The sequence below is a fragment of the Eschrichtius robustus genome, chromosome 14 (genome assembly GCF_028021215.1).
Source record: "Eschrichtius robustus isolate mEscRob2 chromosome 14, mEscRob2.pri, whole genome shotgun sequence".
Classification (NCBI taxonomy): Eukaryota; Metazoa; Chordata; class Mammalia; order Artiodactyla; family Eschrichtiidae; genus Eschrichtius; species Eschrichtius robustus.
The window spans coordinates 9,068,527-9,095,801 of record NC_090837.1 but is presented as its reverse complement, the minus strand read 5'-3'; the positions used below and the strand labels follow the sequence as shown (position 1 = coordinate 9,095,801).

The window sequence follows — 27,275 nt, the reverse complement described above, 5'->3', positions numbered from 1 at the left end:
TTGTTGACATATTATTTCCTCAGAAACCCTTAAGTGGATTTAGGTCTTATGAAGCCAACATATCTTAAGAATTTGAGGGGTTAATCCCAGTAAGGTTATCCCTTTCTTTCTTAGCTGCACAAAAGGCTTAGTGGTAGTTTACAGAATAAGGGCCAGGTGATAAAAATACTTCCATGTTAGGGTGAGGGATTTGCTCAGGGACCTGTCTGGATTGCTCAGTCGTCTGAACATTCAACACTTGTTGTTCTTAGCACTCTTTTCTTCTTTGCCAGTTTGTTCCTCTCCAGACACGTAAGAATGGTGAGCTCTTCTCCCAGTATTAGGCTACCAGGGCCTGAGCCGCTGTACGCATCAGTAATTTGAAGAGGCAGAGGAGTTTACACACTAGAGCCCAGATGATTCTGTAAGGCTGAGCTTCCCTTCGTTGGTGCTGCTTTGCATATTAAAGCTCTGTCTGTCACTCACGAGGACCATTTTGAGTCTAACGCAGCGGTTTACTGCCACAAGGGTAGCAAAATGATAGCCTGGATTTGTCAGTGAGTAATAATGAGTCAATGTGAGTCCTTCCTGCAGCACAATTTTCAAGGCTGTGCTGCTCATCTGTCATTTTTTGTTCTCCGTTAAATCAATCCCATCAGCTTTCAGAAGATCTTTTGTGTGGTGATTCTATTAATGACGTAATTGATTGGAGTTTTTGTGCACTGAGTTGGGAAGGAAGGGTAATTGGTGATTCTAGCTCTAATATAAGCCATGGAGTAGGTTCTCTGACAGCATGGCCAGTTAGTTACAATACCCATGCTTTGCTTTTCTTTGACAGTTAATGGGTAGGGACTAGATAGCTTAGCATTAAAGTGTCAAGTTTGTACCCGCGCACACACTGTAGTTAACAAGGAAACACAATTTCTGAACATGACAGTGACACAAATGCTTATATTTAAGTGTTTTTAAATTAAGTTACACATTTTCACTAAGGAAGAATTAATAACAAAAATTAAATTACCTATAATCCACTAAGAAAACTGTTAATTTTTTTAGTGATTATATTCCCTGACTTTTTTTCTTTGCCCGTAGAATAATAACAACAGGAATTGAATCTACTCTGTGCTCACAATAGCTCCAGTGAGGTAGATTTGTAGGTGGTTTTGTTCCTCATTTTGTTAGGAAGAAACTGAGGCCTAGAGAGAATAAGTGGTTTGCCCACAGTCATGTCACGTGGCTAGAAAATGATAGAGCCCTGGGATTTAACACAGCTGGTTCCACAGCCTGTTTATTTTGTTTCTTTTTGCCTTTTAATTATCATTTTATCAGGTTAGCCTTTGCCTACATATTGTGCTTTTAAAAAAAAATTTACAGTAAATTTCACTATTTTTTTTTAAATAAATTTATTTATTTTATTTATTTATTTTTGGCTGCGTTGGGTCTTCGTTGCTGCGCGCAGGCTTTCTCTAGTTGCGGCGAGCAGGGGCTACTCTTCGTTGCGGTGCGCGGGCTTCTCATTGCGGTGGCTTCTCTTGTTGCGGAGCACAGGCTCTAGGCGTGCAGGCTTCAGTAGTTACAGCACGTGGGCTCAGTAGTTGTGGCTCATGGGCTCTAGAGCACAGGCTCAGTAGTTGTGGTGCATGGCCTTAGTTGCCCCGCGGCATGTGGGATCTTCCCGGATCAGGGATCGAACCCGTGTCCCCTGCATTGGCAGGCGGATTCTCAACCACTGCGCCACCAGGGAAGCCCAAAATTTCATTATTTTTGATGTACAGTTCTTTATATTTGATATCACTTTCTTTTAAGGAAGCTTTAATACTAGCTTATAATCACTTGTTTCACTTAAATTATCTTTCATTTTCAGATATATTTCTCTCACACAATTTTAGTGGCTATCAAATAGCTAACACTTATTATGTGTTGTAAGTCTTTGACATGATTTAACTAATTTTTTTCCTTACAAACAACTCTGTGAGATAGTTACTGTTACCCCTACTTTTATAGATGGGCAAACTGAAGCACAGACAGGTTACATAATTTGCCCCAGGTCACACAGCTAGTAAGTGGCAGAGCTAGCATTCAGATTCAGGCAGGCTGACGACAGAGTCTGTACTCCTAAGTATTATGTGATAGTGCATAGCTTTCCATTGTATGGATGAACTGTAAAATATATAACTAATCCCTTAATTTTATTTTTTTAAATTTATTTAATTAATTTGTTTTTGGCTGCGTTGGGTCTTCGTTGCTGCGCGTGGGCTTTCTCTAGTTGCGGCGAGCGGGGGCTACTCTTCGTTGCGGTGCGCGGGCTTCTCTTGTTGTGGAGCATGGGCTCTAGGCACGCGGGTTTCAGTAGTTGTGGCAGGCAGGCTCAGTAATTGTGGCTTGTGGGCTCTAGAGCGCAGGCTCAGTAGTTGTGGCGCACGGGCTTAGTTGCTCCGCGGCATGTGGGATCTTCCCGGACCAGGGCTTGAACCCATGTCCCCTGCATTGGCAGGCAGATTCTTAACCACTGTGCCACCAGGGAAGTCCCCAGTCCCTTAATTTTAGATGTTGAGGTTGTTACCAGTTCTTTGTGATCTTATGCAGTGTTTTTGTACTTAAGTCTTGTTTGCATCTCTAATTATTTTCTTACGATAAATCCTCACAAGTAGAATTGCTAGATCAAAGGATATGCACATATTTCAGGGCAATATTGTCCTTTAGAAAGGTTATTTAGTTCTACTCTCTTACCACTGTGAAATGAGAGTGAATTGAGAGTGAAATGAGACCATGTTTCCTACACTAGTGCAGTGATCATTTTTTAGAAATATATTTACAGACCATTTACATTTATTTCTTGGTGAACTGCTCATTTTTCTATTTTGCCATTTTTCTGTAGGTATAGGTTGAAATTTTAGCACTAGAAAGAACTTTCACTAATTGTACTATCAGCCTCAGTCTGGGGAAGGTCATGTGAGCTGTGTGCTGCAAAGGTACACAGAAGCTTCTGCTTGGAATGTGGTCTCTTCTCTCTGAACAGGTAGTCTCTGTAAAGTGAACAGGTTGATTCCACAAGCTACCTGGGAAAATTGGTCTTGTTACTTCATAGTGAGTCAGTCTGCAGTAAAAGTTCTTCATGACCTCAGCAGATGGAAATTCTGTTTAAAATTGTAGTTATGTGCCTTGTCTTAAATGTTAGTGAATTTCACAGAGCAGGCTTTCTGCCTATGACTAATGAGAAATGTTATGGAAACGTAACATGCTCCTTCTGGCATTTTAAGTATTAAAACTTAATATCTCAACAACATCCTTCTGAGCATTTGGCATAGATTATAGCACTATTGAAATAATGTGGTTAAATGCCAGCCATTTTTATTGTTTCCTATCTCTGCAAGTGGAAGAATCCAAATCATCAGTGGCCCACTTAACATTGCATAGTATAAATCCTGTTTTCTTTCCCCGTCATGTTGATCCTGATCAGGTTACTACGGACATTGATATGGAGCCATAACTAAGAAAGGTCCTGTTTAGGCAAAGGAGATTCAAATTATGGCATGTTGCTCTTTGGGGCAATATGATAAAAATGTGTATGCAGAGACAGCCTAGAAAGAGAAAATAAATGGAGATCATTTTTGTTTCTAGGTAGCAGTACTGCCTGCATCGTGGTGCTGGACAGAACTAGCCACCGCTTACACACAGCAAACCTGGGCGACTCAGGCTTTCTGGTTGTCAGGGGTGGTGAAGTTGTGCACCGATCAGATGAACAGCAGCATTACTTCAACACTCCGTTCCAGCTCTCAATCGCACCCCCCGAAGCTGAGGGAGTCGTCTTGAGTGACAGGTAATCTCCCCTTTCTCACCAATAGGTTCCCTCTCATTCCCCTTAACTACAGTGTTGGAGATAGGCATTTTCCATTCTCATGTGAGAAAAGAAGGCACACTGAGGACCTTTTAGTCTGACGTCGAAAGATACTGTGCTTGAACTTGATATTTCAGCCAAGTTGAATTCTGATAAACACCTGATAATTTGACAAGACTGTGAAAATACTATTTCAGGCTTACAGAATATCAGTTTTTCATACCAAGACCACATGGTACATACAGTTGTATTGGTTAAATTGTGCTGGAGAAATGAGTCATTGTTTGTCTGTGCCATTGCCTATACAAGATTTTGCGTACGTTATTAGGGAAGAATGCAAACAGACATCTGCTTTATTTATCAGAATAACTTCCTGATTCTCGGGGCCTCCTATAATATGCATCAAATAGAACTTGCAGTCCCTGCAAAACTTGTCAGGCAAAGTTAACTTTCAGGAAATGGACTCAGAGGTGGTCTGATGGTGCTCTTGACGTGTTCTGTTCTTTTTTTCTTCTGACACCTTCTCTCAGTTCATTTTTAAATTGTCAAGAACTTTTCAGGAAAATCAGTACTTTTTTGAATCAACTTTTACAGTTTATCTTTTCTAAGATCAGAGTACAGAGTAACACTAAAACAGTCTCAGATTTCACTGCCTTTAACAACCTTATAGGGCTTGACACAAACATTGTTGGCAATTCATAAATGTGGTTAAATGGGTAATGAACCTTTTGTAAAAGTAGAAGCATTCTAGCAAGTGCCTATTGTCTCTACTTAATAGTTCTTATTGGGCCAAATCTTAAGTCCAAACTAAGATAAAATGATGATTACTGCCATCTTTTAAACTGGAATGAGCATACTATATAATTAAGTACTCAGTATTGCCCATCTATTGCTGACTCCTAGAGAGAGGGAAGCAGTTTTTTACTTTCAGATTAAGGCAGATTACCATAATTGGAAGAAAATTTGATTATAGGCCCTTCTTCAGTTGGCTGTAATGCACATCAATATTAGCCCTATTGGAGTGGGGAGAACTCAACCCCAAGGCCTTCGTAGATGTCAAGTTCAGCTAACAGTTTTTGGAGAACAGTGTTTTAATTTTCCTTTACTTGACCCTTGTTATTTTGGCTTCTGAGTGCTAGAGTGGCCCTGCTGTACCTCACACGCTATCTTTGGACAGTCTGGTCAGGACAGCACTTGGCCTGGCCTGCCAGTGAGGTGGAGGTTGCTTCCCCTGGAGCCCAGAGGCAGTGTGCTAGCATGTGATTTCAGCTCGTGTTTCAGTGCAGTCAAAAGTTTCCGGCAGCACAGTATGTTCAATCAAAATGGGCAAAACTGCAGCTGGCGGAACACCAAGCTCATGGGTGGGAGTGTTGGGAGAAGAGGACGATCTGTCCAATGGCAGTGAGTCTCTCACAGACAGAATAGCAAAGGACACTCCTAGGGAAAGAAAAACCTCAGCATAAAATAGAACTTCCGTGCCAACCTGGTCATTAATCTAAACTTCTAGAATCTGATTAGTTTCCAAAGACTGAGCAAATGTGAAATGTCTTGTATTGTTTCTCTTTATTCCACGGAAGAAATCAACCTGGTTTCTACCAGTTTTACAGTCTTTTTAAAATTTTCTTATTTTTTGGTCTTTTTTGTTTCCCAGCTGCATGTTATCTCCTTAGTTATTAGTCCCTCTTATCTATAAAATATTATATTAAGCTTAACTTACAGATTTCCTTTAGTAGCTGTTCTTAGAAAATGTTTACTGTATAACTGTGTAAGCGAAAGCTAATTTGTTCCTTGCCAAAAGCCCGTCACAGAACTTTTAGATGTGCTGCTGCTTTCCTCAGTCAAGAGAAGATGAACTAGCAATTTCCTCAATGCGCTTTGCATAAATCCCCAGCAGGCATGGGTGGGCTGTTTGTTTTTATGTTTTCTCTTTGCAAATTTTATAACATGTCACTTACACAAGTTTTTCTTTGTTTTTTTTTTTTTTTTTTTAATCAAGCTTAGGGTGCTTTGGTTCTGGCCCCTCCATTCTGGGTCAGTGTATGAATTTTTTCCTGGCTCTTGTTCCCTAGTTACAAGTGAAGGTAGATTATCAGATATCTCACCTTGGAGGCTTGGAAGCAGTGGAGCTGGCCTTTGGAAATGGCTGAGAACCAGCCTCTGAGGGGACCATTAACTCTTTGAATATATTTTCTCTTCTCCCCACCTGTGGTTCCCCCCACCCCCCGTTCTTATATCTGTTTTCTTATATCTTTTTAAAAGTTTTACACAAAAAGATGTAGTGAAAAATCAAACTTCTGTCCCTACCCCATCCACCCATCCACACATTCTGTCCTCAGAGGCAGCCACTGCCAGATTTATTCTCTGCATATAGAAGCGTCTATATGTATGTATCTCTCTCTCTCTCTCTCTCACACACACACACACACACACACACACACACACACAGAGTACCTTCTTCTCTTCATTAACAATATAGTAATGAGTTTTTCCCCAATTTGGAGGGTCACTTTGTTTCTTCCATTCATTAGATATTACTTGAAGACCTACTGTGTGCCAGGCACACTAATAAATAAGTAACTTGTACATGATGAGCACTTTGTAAGCCTTGGGAGACACACAGTCCTTACTCTACCAGAGTAAGTATGACTTAGTAATACTAATTTGGTATTACTAGTAATATATACTAGTAATTACTAGTATTATAGTAAGAAATACCATTGCAGGTATTTCATATGAATTAATTCTTATAGGATTTGCATGCTCTCCTCCATAGTGCTCAGTTATTCCACTATAACACAGCCTCCTGAGAGCCAAATTCAAGCCTGCAGGGAAACTGATGAGTGGAAAGTGAATAAGAGAGGATGGAATTTGGCTCTAAAGAATTAGGAAACAAAGATTCATTTCCACTAGGATTTTAGAGGCATTTTAGTGTCTGACTCAGAAAAGAACCCTTCCGCCTTTTAAACTACATGTGACTAATCATCAAACTCAGTTTTACTTGATAGTTTTAGTTAAGCTTTTGAAATATTTGTATCAGAGTTTTCAGTTAATTTTTTTCAAGGTTAGAAATTTCAGAATGGTGGTTTTTATTATTGACTGCTACTATATATTAGTTTTCCTTAAAGCCTCATTACATTGTAGCATCAATCCCATTGGAAACTTAACAGTTATCTCTAAAGGGCTCTGTTAACTTTGTCCCTACGCTGTCCTTGTCACAGCCCGGATGCCGCTGATAGCACATCTTTTGATGTCCAGTTAGGAGACATTATCCTGACGGCAACAGATGGACTCTTTGACAACATGCCTGATTATATGATCCTTCAGGAGCTAAAAAAGTTAAAGGTAATTAACTCAAAGGTTGGCCTTTGGAAACAGTGACCCTCTCTGGGCAGCTGAGTTTTATTAATTCAATTGCATTATCTCTTTTTGTAGTTTTGGAAAGGACTATTTTGTGAATTTAGGAAAATAAAAATGGCTCTAATCTTTCAAACAATTGTAGATGGAAATGTTCACAGTTGGAGAACTTGAGGGGAAAAGAGGCTTCTCATCCAAGCCTTTATTTAGTAGGGTGGTAAAGGTAGGAAAAGTCCAGATGGGTGATTTTTTTGTTTGTGTTTTTAATGGTATTTTAATGGTATTTAATGGTGTTAGTTGCTGGTTGTCTTTTTCACTCTTTATTCTCCTAGCAAACTCAGCAGGTGTTCAGGCTGGGAAAGATAGGAAATCATCATACCAGAGCCAGCCAAGGCAGCAGCCAAGGGCAGCAGGCAGCTAGGGGCCTTGATGTGATCTGAGCTGTCATCAGTAATGAAACTGTTCAGATTTGGCCCATACAGAGAGTGGAAGGAAGTGAAAACCAGTCTGCATATTCTCCTGGCTTTGTAAAGTACTGACTCGGGAAAATTAGTCTTTTCTCATGTTTTTACCACTAACCAGTATGACTTTGAGTAAGTTTCTAAACTTTTTAAGCAATATTTTCCTCACCTGCAAAATGGTGGAGTGGTACAAAAGGCCTGTTTTGTAGGGTTTTGGTAAGGATAAACCAAGACCATGCATTAGAAACCCTTAGCACCACGCCTTGTCTGTGGGGCCTAGTAAAGGTCAGGCGCTTACACGTGCTGGCACTGTGCTCTGTGTGGTAACAGAGTGACAAGCAGAAATGACACATTCCCTGCCATTATGGAGCTTACATTCTAGTGGAGGAAGACAGATAATACAGAGAAAGAAAGAATGGCTATAATGGTGGTGGTAAATAAGAAGAAGAAAAATAAAGCAAGGTGAAGGAATAGAGAATAGAGAGGGATTTTCAGTAGGGCAGCTGGCAGCCCTTACTTGGAGAGCACACTGTGCTTGGCCAGGGGTGCATTCCCAAGCAAGGAAACTTTTGAGGTCATCCCGAAGTGCTATCAAAATCCGCCCTTTCAACCCCATCCCATTTTAGCAAGAATGCCTTAAGAATTTCAAGTGGGAAAAAAAAACAAATATGAAAATTCAAGGGACTTCCCTCGTGGTCCAGTGGTTAAGACTCCACACTTCCACTGCACGGGGTGTGGGTTTGATCCCTGGTCAGGGAACCAAGATCCCACATGCCGCATGGTGTGGCCAAAAAAAAAAAAAAGGAAAATTCAAACTTCAGGACCCAAGTCCATGCAAAGGACTCTCAAATTGACATCTTATGCAGGCAGCACTGGTGATCTCATTCATTTTAGTCGAGGTATAATGTTTCATTGTCTTCTCTAACTGGAATAAAACTTAAATGGTGGAAACTATGATTAGATAAATGTTACTGTCTTAAAAAGTGATGCTTGCAAGTGATGTTTACTGTGTGCAGAAATCATGTGAGGCATTATGGTAAAAATAACTCCCTCATGTTTTCATATTAGAATTCAAATTATGAGAGTATACAACAGACGGCAAGAAGCATTGCTGAGCAAGCTCATGAGCTGGCCTATGACCCAAATTATATGTCACCTTTTGCACAGTTTGCATGTGACAATGGATTGAATGTGAGAGGTAAGCATTCTTTAGGAAAGTCATAGGGACTAACTGGGGACATAGAGGATGGGAGCATTCTGGGCTTTGGGTGAGGCAAACTACAGCACTGGGGTGACACTGCTGAGGTGCCCTCTCCCAGCTGTGAGACTGTGGGAGCAAGGTCAGCAGGCTGTCTAACGCTGAAGGACAGAGCAAGTGCATGTCATCAGGTGTTCCCCACAGAGGTGCCCTTCAGAACTGAATTTAATTGGCTGCAGAGGCAGGTGGAACCTGAAGCCCTTTATTGCTGCCACTGCACTGCTTGGACCTGAGCCCCAAAAGCCTCCGAGCTCTTCCTGGAGGGTCTGGACATTCCTAACAGTTTAAACATTCTGCCCTTCACGAGTCTGACATTTCACATCTCCCTTCCTCTGGCTTTGTGGGACTCATTGACAGTATTTGCCTGCCAAATTGCCATGGCAGGTTTTGAAGATGGAAGTAATGTTAGACTGTCCTTGCCTAAAGAGTCTTCCTATCTACTGAGCGATATGTAACTTTGGGAGCAGGCCAAGTAGCTCAGTCTTGGAGCTCAGATGACATGTTGGTGCTAGCATATCAGAACTAGTAGAGTTGGTCAGTTTCTTGCTGGTATAATCTTATGACATGTAAAGCATTTCTTAGCTGTCCAGGAAATATTAAAATAGAAAAAAGCACATGCCATAGCTGTTTGCCGGATTAGAATACAAGACTATTACTAGTTTCAAAACATTGGATATGTTTGTCCAAATTAGGATTGTGGGTATAACATGTAACTTTCTTGTCAGGCAGAATTAATCTTAGCCACATTTTGTCTTTATTGTGATTGCTATAAACAGAGGATGTGGTGGTGGCCATTTTAACAGAGCTGTTGTAAAGGAGCAGGGAAGGTTTTTGTTTTTTAAAGCTTCAATTAAATTACATGTAATTTCTTGGTGCGTTTTAACTATTTATCAGGTTTTTTTCCTTTTTTCTGCCAGAGTATATTGACAAATCAAACCTGCCTGAAATGCCAGTATTTGTTTCCTAGTACTTATTTATTTAGGCTTACATTTTTTATTGACTTTTCCTTTTAAAATATATAAATACGTTTTCATTTTCATTTTAGGTGGAAAGCCAGATGACATCACCGTCCTTCTTTCAATAGTGGCTGAGTATACAGACTGACTCACCTAGGTGTCAACTCCTGCCTCTCCTTTCATCATCCCAAATTCTCCCCTACCGTGTGTGCTGATCCTGCTGGCAGGACCATGTTTCTTTGCTACTGATCTCAATGGCCAGTGATGTAAGCCTTTTGCCTGTCTTTTTGAGACCCCATTGAGATCTTTGTTGAGAACCACTACTGTCATTCACTAGCTCATATCTGCCAGCAACATTTGAAGAGAATCAAGATTTGAAGATTGGCCTTGACTTCACATTGTCCTTTCCATGATGGGATGGAGGTTTTCAAAGCCAAAATGTCTATAACTTTTCAAAAACGGTTGAAGTATTGAAAATGAGTAATATTGGTAAAGTGAATTCAAAATTAGAATGTGTTAAAGGGATTTTAAAAGTCTAACACAAATTGTATGTTATGGTACATCTACTAGAAACATACGTTATTCATCAAAACATATGTTACACGTGTACTATACAGTCTGTGTTATGATTGGGTGTGGCTTTATGTTTTCATTATAAACTCCTGTTTTTCAGGGGCTTATAATCTTGCTCTAAAACATTGCTCTGGATTATAAAATCTTGATCCGGGGAGCTTTTTTTTTTGGTTACAAGTTGGAAGAAAAATTCAGTTTAGTTCTATGTATGCAAATGTTTCATGGTTTTTAAAAGATGCTTAATTGTGCTCCTGTGATGAAAGTTTCAGCAGTTTATTGATTACTGCATATCACAGGCTGGTGGCCTGATCTGCAGGGGGGGTTGGGGAGACTCCTTACCAAAAATTTTTAATGGAAACATTATTCAAGGTTATAAAATTCCTCAAAGCCTACAGATTTAATGTTACAGCTGAAATTCCTCCCAGCTATCTGATATGATGCCCCTGTCTGGGAGCTTAAGGCCCACAGGCCTGATGGGTTGAGAATGGAACAGCTCTAACTTTGAATTTTGTTGGCCTTTGATGGTCACGCTATACCCCTTGTCTCACTCTCAGACCTGTTGTTAGTAGCCTTGCTTTCTGTAGAGCATGTACCAAATTCAGGGAGTCCCTGTGGAAAGAGCACTGTGGGCAGTGGCACAAGAGTCCACGAGGAAAACTCCTAGTGATGATCTGACATTTGCATTTGCCCTACACAGAAATTTAGGGGTTTCTGAATCAAGCTTAATGTTTACAGTTTCCGAATAGCCATCTTGCAGTGTATAGTTTCCTTACAAAATTACCCCACATTCAGTTTTTCCATTATCTGCAAGCTCAAACTTATTTTTAAGGTTTGTGTACAAGTCGACTGCTGTAAAGATATATATTTTTGGGTCAGTTTTTTTCCTTCATTAACTTCATGGTAGAAAAATATATATACTTAGAAATCCTTAAATTAAAGGCATGTTTTATATATGTCAGGTAACATTGGTGTATAGATGAGAATGCAATTAAACCTAATGAGAATCTACTTGAGAATATAGAAAGTCTCTTTCTCTAAAGGAGATACTTACTCCCTGGTTTATTGCATTAAAACTTACGTTTGAGGTTACCTCAACTTGTTTTAAAAGATTTTGTTTTGTGAATTTGTACTGTATATTTGAGTAACTGTCAAGCTTTTGTTTTATTTAAAATTGTTTAACATGTACCATGTACATGTCATTACTATATTTCAATGCATCATGCTTGTAACAGGCATTTCATTTATAATAAGAATGAGTTATTCATTTGTAAGCCGTTCAGTAATTTATCTACTATTCCTAAATTGGCATAATGTTAGATATCTATTTTGAATCACCTTTAATTACATGTCAGAATGCCTTAACTACCCTAACTTGACAAAACAGAATTCTTTGGTAGAGGAGATGGGGGTGGGGTGGGGGGTGGAGAGAGACTCTGTTTAAATAATGAGAATCCATTGTGCTGTGATAAAACACAGAAGCGTGAGTGGCAAGTGGCGGGGTATTTATTTTGCACAAACTATTTGCAGTCTCTGTGTATTTAAAAAGTAAAGAAAGTTGCATCCAGAAGGGTTTTGTTGGAAGGAATACATTTACACTTGGGCTGACAACTTCAGTTCTTTTGTTGGGTTTTTAATTATTTCTGGTCAGAGGTATGGAGCCTTATGATCTGGATATGTTTTGTATTAATTTTCCAATGCATACATTTAATTCCTGGTAAGAGCAGTGCTGGTCACGTCACTGGCTTTCTCTGCACTCATCTAAACCCATCAAACACAATCTTCATAAAGGTAGATTGATGGTGTTTTACACAACTCATTTAATCAACTTAGTCTTTTTTGAGAAATGAGCGTTAGAAATTGACAATGTGTTTGTTCCAGGGATGTTGAAAATAATGGGACAAGAATTGAGTTTCACAGGGGAACTGACTTTGGACCTGGCCTGTAGATTTGGGACACAAAATATTTTCTCTTTTTTTCCCCTGCCCTTTTTGTGTTATGCACTTAATTTTATGACTGCGGGGGTCTGTTGGAGTGCTGCTTAACAAGTAACTCTCCTTCCACTGTCAGTGGTCAGAGGCTGTGTAGTACCCATACTGGAATTTTCCACGTCACAGGACCCAAGTCTTTGTGGGGTGTGCCTGAGATATACCACTTGGTGGGTCTAATTCTGAACTTGACGTGTTAATTATATTTTAAATCAAGCAGTATAAACACACATATTGATACATTTGCCTCACGTAGTGGACTTTTATAACAAAAGAGAATTTGGATTTCTAATTTACAAATGGCAAATTATTTATCCCTCTCTGGATGCACCAAAGACCAGTAAAGTTTATAGCTTTTCCATCTATATTTATAAAGCAATACTGTATTATAAAAATCAATATTTTTATCACATGCTTGAAATTTTTATTTTGTTCTGTTTTAAAGTGTGCACTCTAAACATATCAGAACCTTATTTCTTCCTGTGAACTTAAGCTGCCTGCGCACAAAAAAGAATTCACCAAATGGATACGCATTAGAGTCCATAGGCTCCTAAAAACTGAAAGAAGAAATGAGGTGGGGAAAACAAGTTACTTGTCCTGAATTACTGTACTGGCTTGACATGGTTGATGGGTACTAAATCACAAAAGAATCCATTCCAGGTGTGTATGTCTGGGAGTTGGGCTGTAACTAGATTAGAAACTAGATTTCGAGCTTTGTATGATGGGCGAGTGTCTTATCCCATCGGTTGCATTCATTCTGGATAGAATAGTAGCCTTCAGTACCGCCTTCAGTACCACCAACATACCACATCATGTAACAAGGCAGTAATTGTGGGAATTCACTGAGTCAGTTTTGAGCGTTTTGGAGATTGTAAACAAGATTGGCTAGAACTGTAAATGTTTGTACTTCTGATTAAGTTCATGGTTCCTTGTCACCTTATACCAGCTATCTTTGGTAGAAGCTACAGCATCCAGTTTTCCTGGAAACTATCACATTTTTGCATTTAACAAATTTTGCAATGTCAAAAAACCAAAATCTGCTTATAAAACAAAATGTGAAACAGAAAACATTTGGATTCTACTGTTTAAAAAAATTAAATTCTTTGCAAAATTGAACTTCCTCAACTAAAAATCGACAGTGTCCATGTCAAAATTTTAACTGTAAGCAGGTAGTTTGTGGCAAAGATGGCTAAATAATGAAGCAAGTCTGAATTTGTGTATACTAATGAGCTGCTTTTTTCTGTTGAGACTATCATTATTTGTCTTACCCAAGAGGCAATGACCTGAATTGGACGTCTGAAGTATAACTTATGCAGGAATAGTTCTGTAAATACATTTAAATAAACTGTAAAGATATTTAATAAATATAGTATTTATACTAATCTGTGTACTCCTTTTAATTTGAGTAGTAACAAAATAAGACACTGGCCCTTGACACTGATTTTGTTGGTCCCTATCAGGTCCTCATTTCCAAGCCCCTTAGTCAGTCTAGCAGTGACTCCATACTTTGTAGCTATCATTTCTGTCTTTTACTAGTTTATTCACTAAGGCTCTTTTTCACCAGCTCATTTACTACATCAGTTTAGCTTCCTCAAAAATTCATCAGGGCTTCCCAGGTGGCGCAGTGGTTGAGAATCTGCCTGCCAATGCAGAGGACATGGGTTCGAGCCCTGGTCTGGGAAGATCCCACATGCCGTGGAGCAACTCGGCCCATGAGCCACAATTACTGAGCCTGCGCATCTGGAGCCTGTGCTCCGCAGCCAGAGAGGCCGCGATAGTGAGAGGCCCGCGCACCGCGATGAAGAGTGGCCCCCACTTGCCGCAACTAGAGAAAGCCCTCGCACAGAAACGAAGACCCAACACAGCAAAAATAAATAAATAAATAAAAAATTAAAAAAAAAAAAAAATTCATCAAACTGGATTAATAATTGAATGTAACATATAGATGGTTTCCCAGCTGAGAAGGCTTTTGCATCTTCTAAATGGTATGTGAAGTCAAACAAAAATCTGGTGTCATTTAACTTTAGCATTCTGTATCCAAATTCTAAAATCCAAACTATATACAATTTGACAGTGTAACTATCTTTTACAGACCAGTGCTGCATCTAGGTGATTACTGATGATGATGATGATGCCTTCACAGCCTAAACTGCCCTGGCCCATTTCAGTGAGCGAACCAGAAACTTCATCCTCAGCAAGGAGACCTACAGTTACTCTCGGGTATAGATGTTCTCCGTGTAGTCATCTGCATTTATTAGGAATATGTGAAATTCAGTGTTAGTCATCAGTGTAAGCAAAAAATACATAAATCTTTAGCCTACAATGTGAAATTATGTGGGCATTGCCAGTTTCCAAAAAAAGCTTGATGAAAGCCCAGTTTCATTCACTGAGGAACGTTTTGGGATGAACTCGAGTTTTTATTAGGTTATTGTGGGTAGCTATGACTCATTACCAAGCTACAAGAGCCAAACTCATTCTGGTTTTAGTTTGAACTTTGTTCACAGTTCTAAAGTTTACTAATCCACTCAGCCACCTTTGTCTTATTAATTCCTTACAAAATCTAAAGCACAATTGCTTGCCAGTTAACATTTCCTTGTGATTTGATGGTTTCACAGGCTTAACAATTAAGGTGTTACAAAAGTCTAGTTTGTCAGGTTATAATTGACTCTAAACAGGTTTGGGAGAGGGAGAGGCACACATCCTAAGATGTTATATAACAGTGTTTCTGTGCCAGATTTTTTATTCTGTGCAGGTAAGAAGCTAATGCTTAAAGAGGCAAAGAACAGAGACATTCATCTTCCACCTCATTCCCCTCCAAACGCAGGCTTTCTTGGCAGCCGAGGCTGCTGTTCTGTATCAGATAATACAGAAATAATTTTTGGCATCACTTCTTTTCTGCATCACACTGCAAAATTTTAAAATCATATTTTTTTACTTAAAATCTTAACAAAATATAACAAGCAATAGACCAAAAAAGTTATGGCATTACATGCATAACTTTTTACTATGTCTGAAAGCACCAAAACTCAAATGTTTGCAATCAAACACGGAAGATACCTGAACTCTACAAGCCATATTGATGCACTCAAAATGGCTGCTAAAGAAAGTTTAAATACCTTTATAAAACTGGTAAAGAAAATGCTAAAACCTCCAGTATGAATGTGCACTGAATTGAAGAATTCTTTTTTATTTTATTTTTTTTTTTAATTTTATTTATTTATTTGGCTGCATTGGGTCTTCATTGCTCCACGTGTGCTTTCTCTAGTTGCGGTGAGCAGGAGCTACTCTTCGTTGCGGTGAGCAGGAGCTTCTCTTCATTGCGGTGCACGGGCTTCTCATTGCAGTGGCTTCTCTTGTTGCAGAGCACGGGCTCTAGGCACGCGGGCTTCAGTAGTTGTGGCTCACGGGCTCTAGAGTGCAGGCTCAGTAGTTGAGGCGCACGGGCTTAGTTGCTCCGCAGCATGTGGGATCTTCCCAGACCAGGGCTTGAACCCGTGTCCCCTGCATTGGCAGGTGGACTCTCAACCACTGCACCACCAGGGAAGTCCCTGAATTGAAGAATTCTAATGAGCTTTTTCCCTGCACAGAAAACTCTTCTCCCTCCCAAGAAGCATAATGGATTTAAAGCAAATTACATTTACTTGACAAGCAGCTATTTCTAGATATGGTTGTTGTATAAGAAGATGTTTAGAAAACCAGCAGCCCATTATCCATTTCAAGGAAGTCCAAGACAATATCTTCATAGGCTTAAATGTGAAAATGTGTTTGAGGTGCAAGTGAGCCAGTAAATGGGTCGGGGGCCAGCTCAGCCATCACTAAGTGTTAGAATGTGGAAAAACTGCCATTATTCACGTCCTCTTCACTGTCACTTGCTGTTGCCAGACTGTGGAAAGGGTGGTTGAAGTGTTCTCGTTGGTCAGAAGAAACTGCTCCAAAGAACATGCAAGAAAACTGGAGGGGAAAAAAGTAACTGTACTGTTTATTCAGAGTAATTTAGTGCTCATCAAATACCCCTTTTCAGAAACTCAGCCAAGGTGGTCTCCCTAACTTTAATAGTGATGGTTCATGAAATACCCAGAACCTTCTTGAGTGGCCCAAAACATCCTAAAATAAAACCCTTCCCTGGACTCCAAAGGCACACAGTGTGGGATCAGTGGTCTGCTTCTGACTACCCTGCCCGAGCCACTGAAACTAACACCAGGGACTTCCCTGGTGGTCCAGTGGCTAGGACTCCGCGCTCCCAGTGTAGGAGGCCCAGGTTCAATCCCTGGTCGGGGAACTGGGTCCCACATGCAGCAAATGCAACTAAAGATCCCACATGCCGCAACAAAGTTCCCGTGTCCCGCAACTAAGACCCAGCGCAGCCAAATTAGTTAATTAATTAATTTTAAAAAGAAAGAAAGAAAGAAACTAACACCAAGGCTGTGGGAGACAGAGATAAAGGGAGACTCTGCAGGCCATCCTGCTCGACTCCATCCATCTTCTCCCCTTTCCCTCCTGCTGCTACAGAAGCAGCTACTCCTGACTAGAGCCAGTCCTTCTCTCCCTGTCTCTGACTCCCAGCCCCTCCCATGCCTCTCCTCTACTGGATAAGAATGTCAGCATTTTAAAATAATCAAATGTCTCTCATTAAAATATATAAATAGCCTCATTCCCTTCCTCCCTCCATCCTTACCTCTGCTGTAGAGTTGTCTACACTTGCTTTCTCCATTTTCTCATTCTCCTATTCTTCTGTCCCATCTAAAAAAGCTCCTTACCCTCACACAGAAGCTCTTCTCAAGATGGTCACCAAAAATTGCCAGATCCTTAAGCCAATGACCATTTTCAGTCTCCATCCCCCTTGATAGTCCTCATGCCGCATTCTCCTGGTTGCTCTTAGACTTTTCAGCTGGCTTGCGCTCTTCTACCCAGCCTTTGAATCAGGGTTTCTCAGCCTTAGCACTACTGACATTTGAGGCCTGATGCTTCTTTGTGGTGGGGGCTGTCCTGCTCATGGGAGGATGTTGAGCCGCATCCCTCGCTTCTGCCCACTAGATGCCAGTAGCACCCTCCTTCCTGAATTGTGACATCCAGAATTGTCTCCAGACATTGCCCAACGTCCCCTGACCCTGGTTAAGAACCACTGCTTTAAATGATGGCAGTACTCTCCCCTGCACCCTCTCCCTAGGAACTTTCATTCACACTGCTGGCAGAAATTACTATGTATGTATATGCCAGGGAGCCTCACAGAATTTGAACTTCATATATCCTACTACCTACTTGATTTCTGCCACTTAACATGTCCAAAATAGAATTCATGATCTTAGTGAGCATTGAACCTGTTGCTCCAAACCTTGATACCTCCTTTTCCCTTAAGCCCCATAACCAATCCATCACAGAGTCCTGCTACTTCTACCTCCTCAATTAGCTGTCTACTTTGGCCACTTCTCTCCATTGCTACTGAATCACCATCTCTCAGATGCCACAACTGAACTTCCATTCTTGCCTCACTGCACCCCATTCTGCACATAGTAGCTGCAACTAAAGTTATCTTGCAAAAATTCAACTCTGGCAGCCCTCCCTGTTAAAATCCTTCAAATACTTTAAATGCCACAGTACTTTATATGGCCGTTTACATGGCTGTTTACATCTGGCATGAATCGGCACTCACCAGTTACTCTAGTTTCATTCACCCTGTGCCATTGTTTCCCCCTGGCTATCTGCCTGCTAACCACACTGGTCATCCTCCAGTTCCTTAAAACCACCACGCTCCCTCCATCACAGGGGCTTTTGCACATGCCACATATCCACTCAACTCCCCCCTACTACCTTATCCTTTCCAGTTCAGCTCAAACACCAGTTTCAGAGAAGACTTTCTGACCTCCTAGATTAGGTCAGTTCATACCTTAAATCCTCTCAAAGCACCTTAAACTTTTCCTTTATTGAACTTACCACAGGTTTTTAAAAATTATCATATATTTAGTCATGTGACTATTTGTTTAATGTCTATCTCCCTCCTAGTCTATAATCAAGTTTAGGAACCTTTCTTGTTTATTTTGCACACCATTGTATACCCCACATCTACAACACAAGGCCCTCAACAAATACCTGTGGGAGTTGCATGGTAGGTAGCAAGAATGAATAAATGAATGATCCCTGTTCTTGGCTCATCCTCACACATCAGAAGGTGAAGATGCCCTCTGGATGGGGCAGTTCTGACAGCAGCTGTTGAACCCTTGCTCCAGATGAAACACCCCAAATTAGCTGTGATATAGCCTGCAGTAGGCAGAATGATGGCCTGCCCTCGCCCCCAAAGATGTCCACGTCTTAATCCCAGGAGCCTGTGAATATGTTATATCACATGGCAAAAGGGAATTAAGGGGGCTTCCCTGGTGGTGCAGTGGTTGAGAGTCTGCCTGCCAATGCAGGGGACACGGGTTTGAGCCCTGGTCTGGGAGGATCCCACATGCCGCGGAGCAACTGGGCCCGTGAGCCACAACTACTGAGCCTGCGCGTCTGGAGCCTGTGCTCCGCAACAAGAGAGGCCGCGATAGTGAGAGGCCCACGCACCGCGATGAAGAGTGGCCCCCACTGGCCGCAACAGGAGAAAGCCCTCGCACAGAAACGAAGACCCAACACAGCCATAAATAAATAAATAAATAAATAAATTTTTTTTTAAAAAAAGGGAATTAAGGTAGCAAATGGAATAAAGTTGCTAATCAGTGACCTGGACTATCCAGGTGGGCCCAGTGGACTCACAAGGATCCTTAAATGTGAAAAGCAGAGACGAATCAGCATCAGAGTGAAGCAATGTGAAAAGGACTTGACCGGCCGTTGCTGGTTTTAAAGCTGGAAGGAAACCACAATCAAAGAATGCAGGTGATCTCAAGAAGATAGGAAAGGCAAGAAAGCAGATTCTTCCCTAGAGTCTCCGCAAAGGAACACAGCCTTGCCAACACCTTGATTTTAGCTCTGTGAGAAGATTTTGGACTTCTGAACTGTAAGCTAATTCGTGCTGTCTTAAGCCACTGAATTTGTGGTAATTTGTTATAGCAGCAATAGGAAACTAATACACTGGCTTTGATTTTAATTGAAGGCATAGTCTCAGTTGCCTCTGAAGAGTCTAGTGTTAACCAAGGTCAAGATCCAAAGGCTGGAATTGACCTAATGATAGCATCTGTGTCTGTTCAATGTATAATATCATGTGCAAATAGCTCTTCATAATGCTTATTGTGCTATATTAAACTAAAAACCTACTAGTTTGCTTTGGACTTTGAGAGCTGCCCTGAATTTGCCATTGACTTAAGGTAAATGTCATTTGCTACCCCCTCTTTTCCCTACCTACTCTTTGGCCTTTAAATCTTTCATGGCTGGATGATCAAGCCCTTCCCTGGTATATACCAGTCTTCTAATGGAGAAAGTTTATGAATGGCCATACAACTTGGAATTAGTCCAACTCCTATACGAATTGGGTAAGAAGATAAATTATTATAAAAATTTAAAAATAATATTCATATTCTCTTAAAAATAGAACTACCATACAATCCAGCAATTCCACTCCTGGGTATTTTTCAGAAAAAAAACAAAAACGCTAACTCAAAAAGATATCTGCACCCCTGTGTTCATTGCAGCATAATTTATAATAGCCAAGATATAGAAGCAACCTAAGTGTCCACCGATAGAGGAATGGATAAAGAAGATGTGGTGTGTGTACACAGTGGAATATCACTCAGCCACAAAAAAGAATAAAATCTTTGCCATTTGCAACAACATCAATGGACCTAGAAGGTATTATGTTCAGTGAAATAAGTCAGAGAAAGACAAATACAGTACGATTTCACTTATATATGGAATCTAAAAAGCAAAACAAATGAACAAACGTAACAAAACAGAAACAGACTCATAGATACAAAGAACAAACAGGTGGTTGCCAGAGGGGAGGGGTGTGGGGGGATGAGTGAAATAGGTGAGGGAGATTAAGAGGTACAAACTTCCAGTTATAAAATAAATGAGTCATGGGGATGAAATGTACAGCATGGGGAATACAGTCAACAATATTATAATAACTTTGTATGGTGACTTTGGTCTTTGAAAACTGCACTAAATTTGCTATTGACTTATTATGATCATTTTGTAATGTATAGAAATATCAAATCATTATGTTCTGTACCTAGAACTAACATAGTGTTGTAGGTCAATAATACTTCAATAAAAAATATGATAATAATATAGATATTTCCCCCATTTTGGTGCCCCTGAGAGCTGTGTATAACTTATTGAAAATCCACAATGGAAAAAAATATTGGTCATTTGAATATTAGAATATAGTAATACTCCTCTACAATAGTTTAATTTTGAAAATCCCCTTTCCCAAAGTAGAATACTACCATATTATTTATTTGTTTAAATAAGGTGAATTAAAATTGATTTCATTTTGGAATTTTGTGATACTACTTGAGGGATTTAAAAAACTTTCTTAGGCTGTCCCAAACCGGGGCTGAAGGTTTGCCAACCACTGGCTATGCACTAGGAATACAGAGATGAGTAAGACTCAGGCCTGCCCTTGATGAGCTCACAATCTACCTAGTGGAGTAACAAGCATATTTATTAAATTATTACGTGACATTAATAATGAATAAAACAAACAAAATGATTTGATTAGAATGAGAAGACTTCAAAAAGAGACGTATCACTTGAGCTGGGCTTTGAAGGGTGGGTAGGGGTTTGAACAGTGAAAAAAGGAATACTATCACCCCAGACTGTAGGAGCAATAGTATGAACAAAAGTAGAACACAAAAGCATTTGCTGAATGTTTCCACTAAGATCAGGAACTAAGCAAGCATGCCCACTCTCTCCACTGTTAATGTTGTACTAGAGATTATGTGCTAATACAACTGAACAAAAGAGTCAGTTGGAGAGATTAAAGAAGAAATGAAACTATCTCTATATAAAAATGACATATAGCGTGTCTGGAAACCCTGAGAGAATCAATGATAAAACTAATGGAAACAATAAAATAATTCAGAAGGGTAATAGGATATAAAATTAACACCAAAAAAACCAGTAGCCTTCATATACTCAAACAATAGGCAGTCAGAAAACATAATGGTAGAGGAAACTATTCACAATAGCAATATAAAAGGTTAATTACTTAGGAATAAACTTAAATGTGTAAATGTATATGAGAAACATTTTAAGACACTCCTGAGAAACACACAAAAATAGACCTGAACAAGTGGAAATATATTGCCTGTGTTTGGATAGAATGACTCAACATCATAAAGGTGTCACTTAACATCCCCAAGTTAACAGAAATTTAAGGAAATCCCAATTAAAAAAATACCAATAGACTTTTTCTGGAGCTAGATAAGTTGATATTAAAGTTCAAGTAAAAAATACACATTCAGGAATAGCCAGGAAAAACTGACCAAATCTACAAAGGGATACTAACTCTACCAGACATTAAAACATACTCTGAAGGGCTAGAACTGGACCTCAGGGGAGGAAATGAGAAGATTTTATTAAATACCCTAGGGAAAGTCCCTGAATGCCATTCCAAGGAGTTTAGGTGAAATCCTATGGGAGAAGCAGAATGATCCAAGAGACAATAAAAGCAGGAGAGTGATGTATAACAACAACTAACATTTAATGAGCACTGACCATGTGCCAGCTCCATGTATTAGCCCAATTAATTTTCACAACAATTCAATTGGGTAGCATTATTATTATTCCCATTTTACTAACAGAAAGAAAACTGAAGCAAAGATAAGTAACTTATCCAAGTTACACAGCTAATAGGTGGCAAGACAGAGATTCCAACCCAGAAACTCTAGAGCCAGTGCTCTGGAGTCCTATACCTCACTGTAAATATAAGGTCTCAAAAGAATCTTCTGGTACACTGTGGAGGAAACCAGAGTGGAGGAGAATGGAGGCATGGAGGTCAATCGGAAGGCTCACCGTAGTTCAGATAGACGATGATAATGGTCTAAATTATTTACCCATAATGTAATTTCATTTTTGCAGGAGTTAAGGCAAATAATTCCCTTTAAAAATAGAACTTTCTTTTTAGAATTTAGAATTTAAGTGACATGATAGGAAATTTGAAGAAAAGAGTGCTGTAATGGTACTCATGGAGCTTACAGCTCTAAATGTCACCTTGCCTAGTGAGGAAATTGGCAATCTTAGTGAATTTCAGGGAAGTGAAGCAGCAGGAAAATGTGTTCCTGTTGCTGCCTGCGAAAAAGTAAGCACAATATGTGTGACCAAAAAACAGGACGAGGAAAATGTTTCTGTATAATGAAAAGACAGATTTCAGTTTTCACTTTATGGCCAAGCTAGTAATTCACGAGAAGAGAAAATTGCCATAAGTGCCAGGCATATAACAGGTATTCAATAAACACTGTGGCATCAAACTGAATAATAAGTGGAGTTTACTATCCAATTTTACTACCCTAAAAGTCTTCATACAGTGGAAGTAGTGACTTTTAGTAATATTATTTCTCCTTAGAGTTACTTCTAACTTTAAGAAACTCGTATTTCCAAACCAATAATAATAACAGCAAAACTAGCTTGAATAAAACATTAATATAAACATGTAAAACAGGGACTATCATTATTTGATACTTCTAATAAATTATGTTTATCTTCAGTTCAGTGGATTTCTTAAGGTTTAACACTATAGCATTTTGTGAAGTTTATCATCCATCTAGTAAAATGTTGGTGACATAATAATGTTCTTAACTGGGACACCACTATGAAGGAATTTGTGATGTTTGTTGTGATGAAATTTACATTTGTACTACCATGAATAAAGGATTTCCCAACCAAACTTGAAAAATAAAATTAGAAGGACATGTATTTTAGAAAACAAAGTATATGACTTTAGCATATTATTTGTATTCAAAGATAAGTATGCTATAAGAAATCATAATTTATTCTTTAAAACAAGTGACTCAAATTTCTATTTGAATATACTTTGTTAGAATTACTCAACGAGCAATTTAACTATTTTGTATTGACATTCTGTAAATCAGCCTTTTCTCCATGTCAGACTGGTTTCACCTCTCCCCTATCAAAAAATAATAAAATTAATTTCCCGGATATTGGGGGTGGGCTGAGGCAGGGAGATTGCAAAGGGAGACGGATGATGAGAATTCTTGACTGAGATGCAGTTGTGTCTCAGTGCTTTTCTTTTACCTTCCTGAGGTATGAAGATCCTGGCACTTCCTCCGTGTCACTGACACTGCTTTCTGGTACTTCACTAATGTCTCCGTTTGCTCTTTCCGTTAAAGGGCTGCCACAGTTTTCCAATGAAGAGATGTTCGTGCGAGTCTCAGAATAAAGCCTTTTGGGTACTGCTTTTCTCGAGATATACTCTGCATCCTTGCTGGTTACATTTTTACCAGCCTCTGAATTTGAATCTATCAGCTCTGACCTGAGGTATTAATAGAGATTAAATGAATGAACTGTTTACTTTGAAAGATATATTTTTATATAACTAATGGATCAATATGGGATGACAATAACACTGGTTTAGGGAATATACTGAAATAACATTGAACTAATTGTTGAAAGTTAAGATTTACATACACGATTATTTAGAAATTCTCTTGACAGATTCAAATTTTTCAGTAAAGCAACCCAAAGTGTACGAGACAATCTTGTGACACTGTAATAGGGCGAAGTTAGCAAAAAGTCAAATAAATTACAATATATCTGTATGATAAAATTGTATAGAGTCATTAAAAATCATGTTTCCAAGTTATTATCAGCAATACTGGAAAATGTTCACAATATAATATTTTGTGGGAAAAAACAGAATACAAAACTACATATGCTATATGACCCAATCTTGTTTTAAAATGCAACTGTATGCAAAATTAAAAGTCTGAAAGAAAACACAGTGTGTCAAACATTAACAGTGGCTATCACTAGATGGTAAAATTGTTGGTGTTTTTTAATTTATTCTTTGTACTTTCCTGCATTTTCCAAATTTCCCATAGTAAGTTTATGTTACTTTTAGAGTGAAGCACCTTCCACCAAAAAAAAAGTTATTAAGAGACAAAAGGGGGAGCTCCCTGGTGGTCCAGCGGTTAGGATCCGGTGCTTTCACTGCCGTGGCCCAGGTTCAATCCCTGGTCGGGGAACTGAGATCCCTCAAGCCGCGCAGCGCAGCCAAACTTAAAAAAAGAAAAAAGAGAGAGAGAGACAAAAGGGGAAAAAAGAAAGAAAAGCAATGGCTGCTTCTCTCTCTAAGAAAGAGAGTTCTGGGTAGTGAATACAAACTTTCCTGTGAACCTTAACACTATATCACTCCTAAAAAACAACTACCGAAAATGGAAATGAGTTTTAGGTAACGACAAAGATAAACCAGGCAGTCCTGTTAAGTTGTGATCATAAGAGAAAAAGCAGGGGATTAACCAAGATGGCGGAGTAGAAGGACGTGCTCTCACTCCCTCTTGTGAGAGCACCAGAATCACAACTGTCTGCTGGACAATCATTGACAGGAAGTCCCTGGACTTCACCAAGGAGGATACCCCACGTCCAAGGACAGAGGAGAAGCCACAGTGAGACGGTAGGAGGGGCGCAATCAGAGTAAAATCTAATCCCATAACTCCTGGGTGGGTGACTCACAGACTGGCGAACACTTATACCACAGAAGTCCACCCACTGGAGTAAAGGTTCTTAGCCCCATGTCAGGCTTCCCAACCTGGGGGTCCGGCAACGGGAGGAGGAATTCCTAGAGAATCAGACTTTGAAGCCTAGTGGGAATTGATTGCAGGACTTCGACAGGACTGGGGGAAACAGAGACCCCACTCTTGGAGGGCACACACAAAGTAGTGTGCGCATCGGGACCCAGGGGAAGGAGCAGTGACCCTGGGGGAGACTGAACCAGACTTACCTGCTGGTGTTGGGGGGGTCTCCTGCAGAGGCGGGGGGTGACTCTGTTTCACTGTGGGGACAAGGACTCTGGCAGTGGAGGTTCTGGGAAGTGCTCCTTGGCGTGAGCCCTCCCAGAGTCTGCCATTAACCCCACCAAAGAGCCCAGGTAGGCTCCAGTGTTGGGTTGCCTCAGGCCAAACAACCAACAGGGAGGGAACCCAGCCCCACCCATCAACAGTCAAGTGGATTAAAGTTTTACTGAGCTCTGACCGCCACAGCAACAGTCAGCTCTACCCCCCACCAGAGCCTCCCATCAAGCCTCTCAGATAGCCTCAACCACCAGAGGGCAGACAGCAGAAGCAAGAAAAACTACAATCCTGCAGCCTGTGGACCAAAAACCACAGTTACAGAAAGATAGACAAGATGAAAAGGCAGAGGGCTATGTACCAGATGAAGGAACAAGAAAAAACCCCAGAAAAACAACTAAATGAAGTGGAGATAGGCAACCTTCCAGAAAAAGAATTCAGAATAATGATAGTGAAGATGATCCAGGACCTCGGAATAAGAATGGAGGCAAAGATTGAGAAGATGCAAGAAATGATTAACAAAGACCTAGAAGAATTAAAGAACAAACAAACAGAGATGAACAATACAATAACTGAAATGAAAACTACACTAGAAGGAATCAATAGCAGAATAACTGAGGCAGAAGAACGAATAAGTGACCTGGAAGACAGAATGGTGGAATTCACTGCTGCGGAACAGACTAAAGAAAAAAGAATGAAAAGAAATGAAGACAGCTTAAGAGACCTCTGGGACAACATTAAACGCAACAACATTCGCATTATAGGGGTCCCAGAAGGTGAAGAGAGAGAGAAAGGACCAGAGAAAATATTTGAAGAGATTATAGTCAAAAACTTCCCTAACATGGGAAAGGAAATAGCCACCCAAGTCCAGGAAGCGCAGAGAGTCCCATACAGGATAAACCCAAGGAGAAACACGCCGAGACACATAGTAATCAAAGTGGCAAAAATTAAACACAAGGAAAAATTATTGAAAGCAGCAAGGGAAAAACGACAAATAACATACAAGGGAACTCCCATAAGGTTAACAGCTGATTTCTCAGCAGAAACTCTGCAAGCCAGAAGGGAGTGGCATGATATACTTAAAGTGATGAAAGGGAAGAACCTACAACCAAGATTACTCTACCCGGCAAGGATCTCATTTAGATTTGATGGAGAAATCAAAAGCTTTACAGACAAGCAAAAGCTAAGAGAATTCAGCACCACCAAACCAGCTCTACAACAAATGCTAAAGGAACTTCTCTAAGTGGGAAACACAAGAGAAGTAAAGGACCTACAAAAACAAACCCAAAACAATTAAGAAAATGGTCATAGGAACATACATATCGATAATTACCTTAAACGTGAATGGATTAAATGCCCCAACCAAAAGACATAGACTGGCTGAATGGATACAAAAACAAGACCCATATATATGCTGTCTACAAGAGACCCACTTTAGACCTAGGGACACATACAGACTGAAAGTGAGCGGATGGAAAAAGATATTCCATGCAAATGGAAATCAAAAGAAAGCTGGAGTAGCTATACTCATATCAGATAAAATAGACTTTAAAATAAAGAATGTTACAAGAGACAAGGAAGGACACTACATAATGATCCAGGGATCAATCCAAGAAGAAGATATAACAATTATAAATATATATGCACCCAACATAGGAGCACCTCAATACATAAGGCAACTGCTAACAGCTCTAAAAGAGGAAATTGACAGTAACACAATCATAGTGGGGGACTTTAACACCTCACTTACACCAATGGACAGATCATCCAAAATGAAAATAAATAAGGAAACAGAAGCTTTAAATGACACAATAGACCAGATAGATTTAATTGGTATATATAGGACATTCCATCCAAAAACAGCAGATTACACGTTCTTCTCAAGTGCGCACGGAACATTCTCCAGGATAGATCACATCTTGGG

The 27,275-nt window shown here is 39.8% G+C and overlaps 2 protein-coding genes across 2 annotated transcripts in view; one reads left to right on the top strand and one right to left on the bottom strand.

The window, feature by feature from the left end:
• The window catches only part of PPTC7 (protein phosphatase targeting COQ7), a 36,371-nt gene extending 24,804 nt beyond the window's left edge, over positions 1 to 11,567 (top strand). The window contains exons 3-6 of the mRNA XM_068562832.1: positions 3,601 to 3,799; positions 7,036 to 7,159; positions 8,701 to 8,830; positions 9,936 to 11,567. Coding sequence (XP_068418933.1) covers positions 3,601 to 3,799; positions 7,036 to 7,159; positions 8,701 to 8,830; positions 9,936 to 9,994 — 512 coding nt within the window. The 3' untranslated portion in view covers positions 9,995 to 11,567. The remainder of the gene's footprint in view (positions 1 to 3,600; positions 3,800 to 7,035; positions 7,160 to 8,700; positions 8,831 to 9,935) is intronic.
• A 4,298-nt stretch (positions 11,568 to 15,865) lies between these two features.
• Positions 15,866 to 27,275, bottom strand: part of RAD9B (RAD9 checkpoint clamp component B) — a 38,324-nt gene continuing 26,914 nt past the window's right edge. The window contains exons 10-11 of the mRNA XM_068563122.1: positions 23,580 to 23,817; positions 15,866 to 16,355 (exon numbers count right to left, since the gene is read on the bottom strand). Coding sequence (XP_068419223.1) covers positions 16,227 to 16,355; positions 23,580 to 23,817 — 367 coding nt within the window. The 3' untranslated portion in view covers positions 15,866 to 16,226. The remainder of the gene's footprint in view (positions 16,356 to 23,579; positions 23,818 to 27,275) is intronic.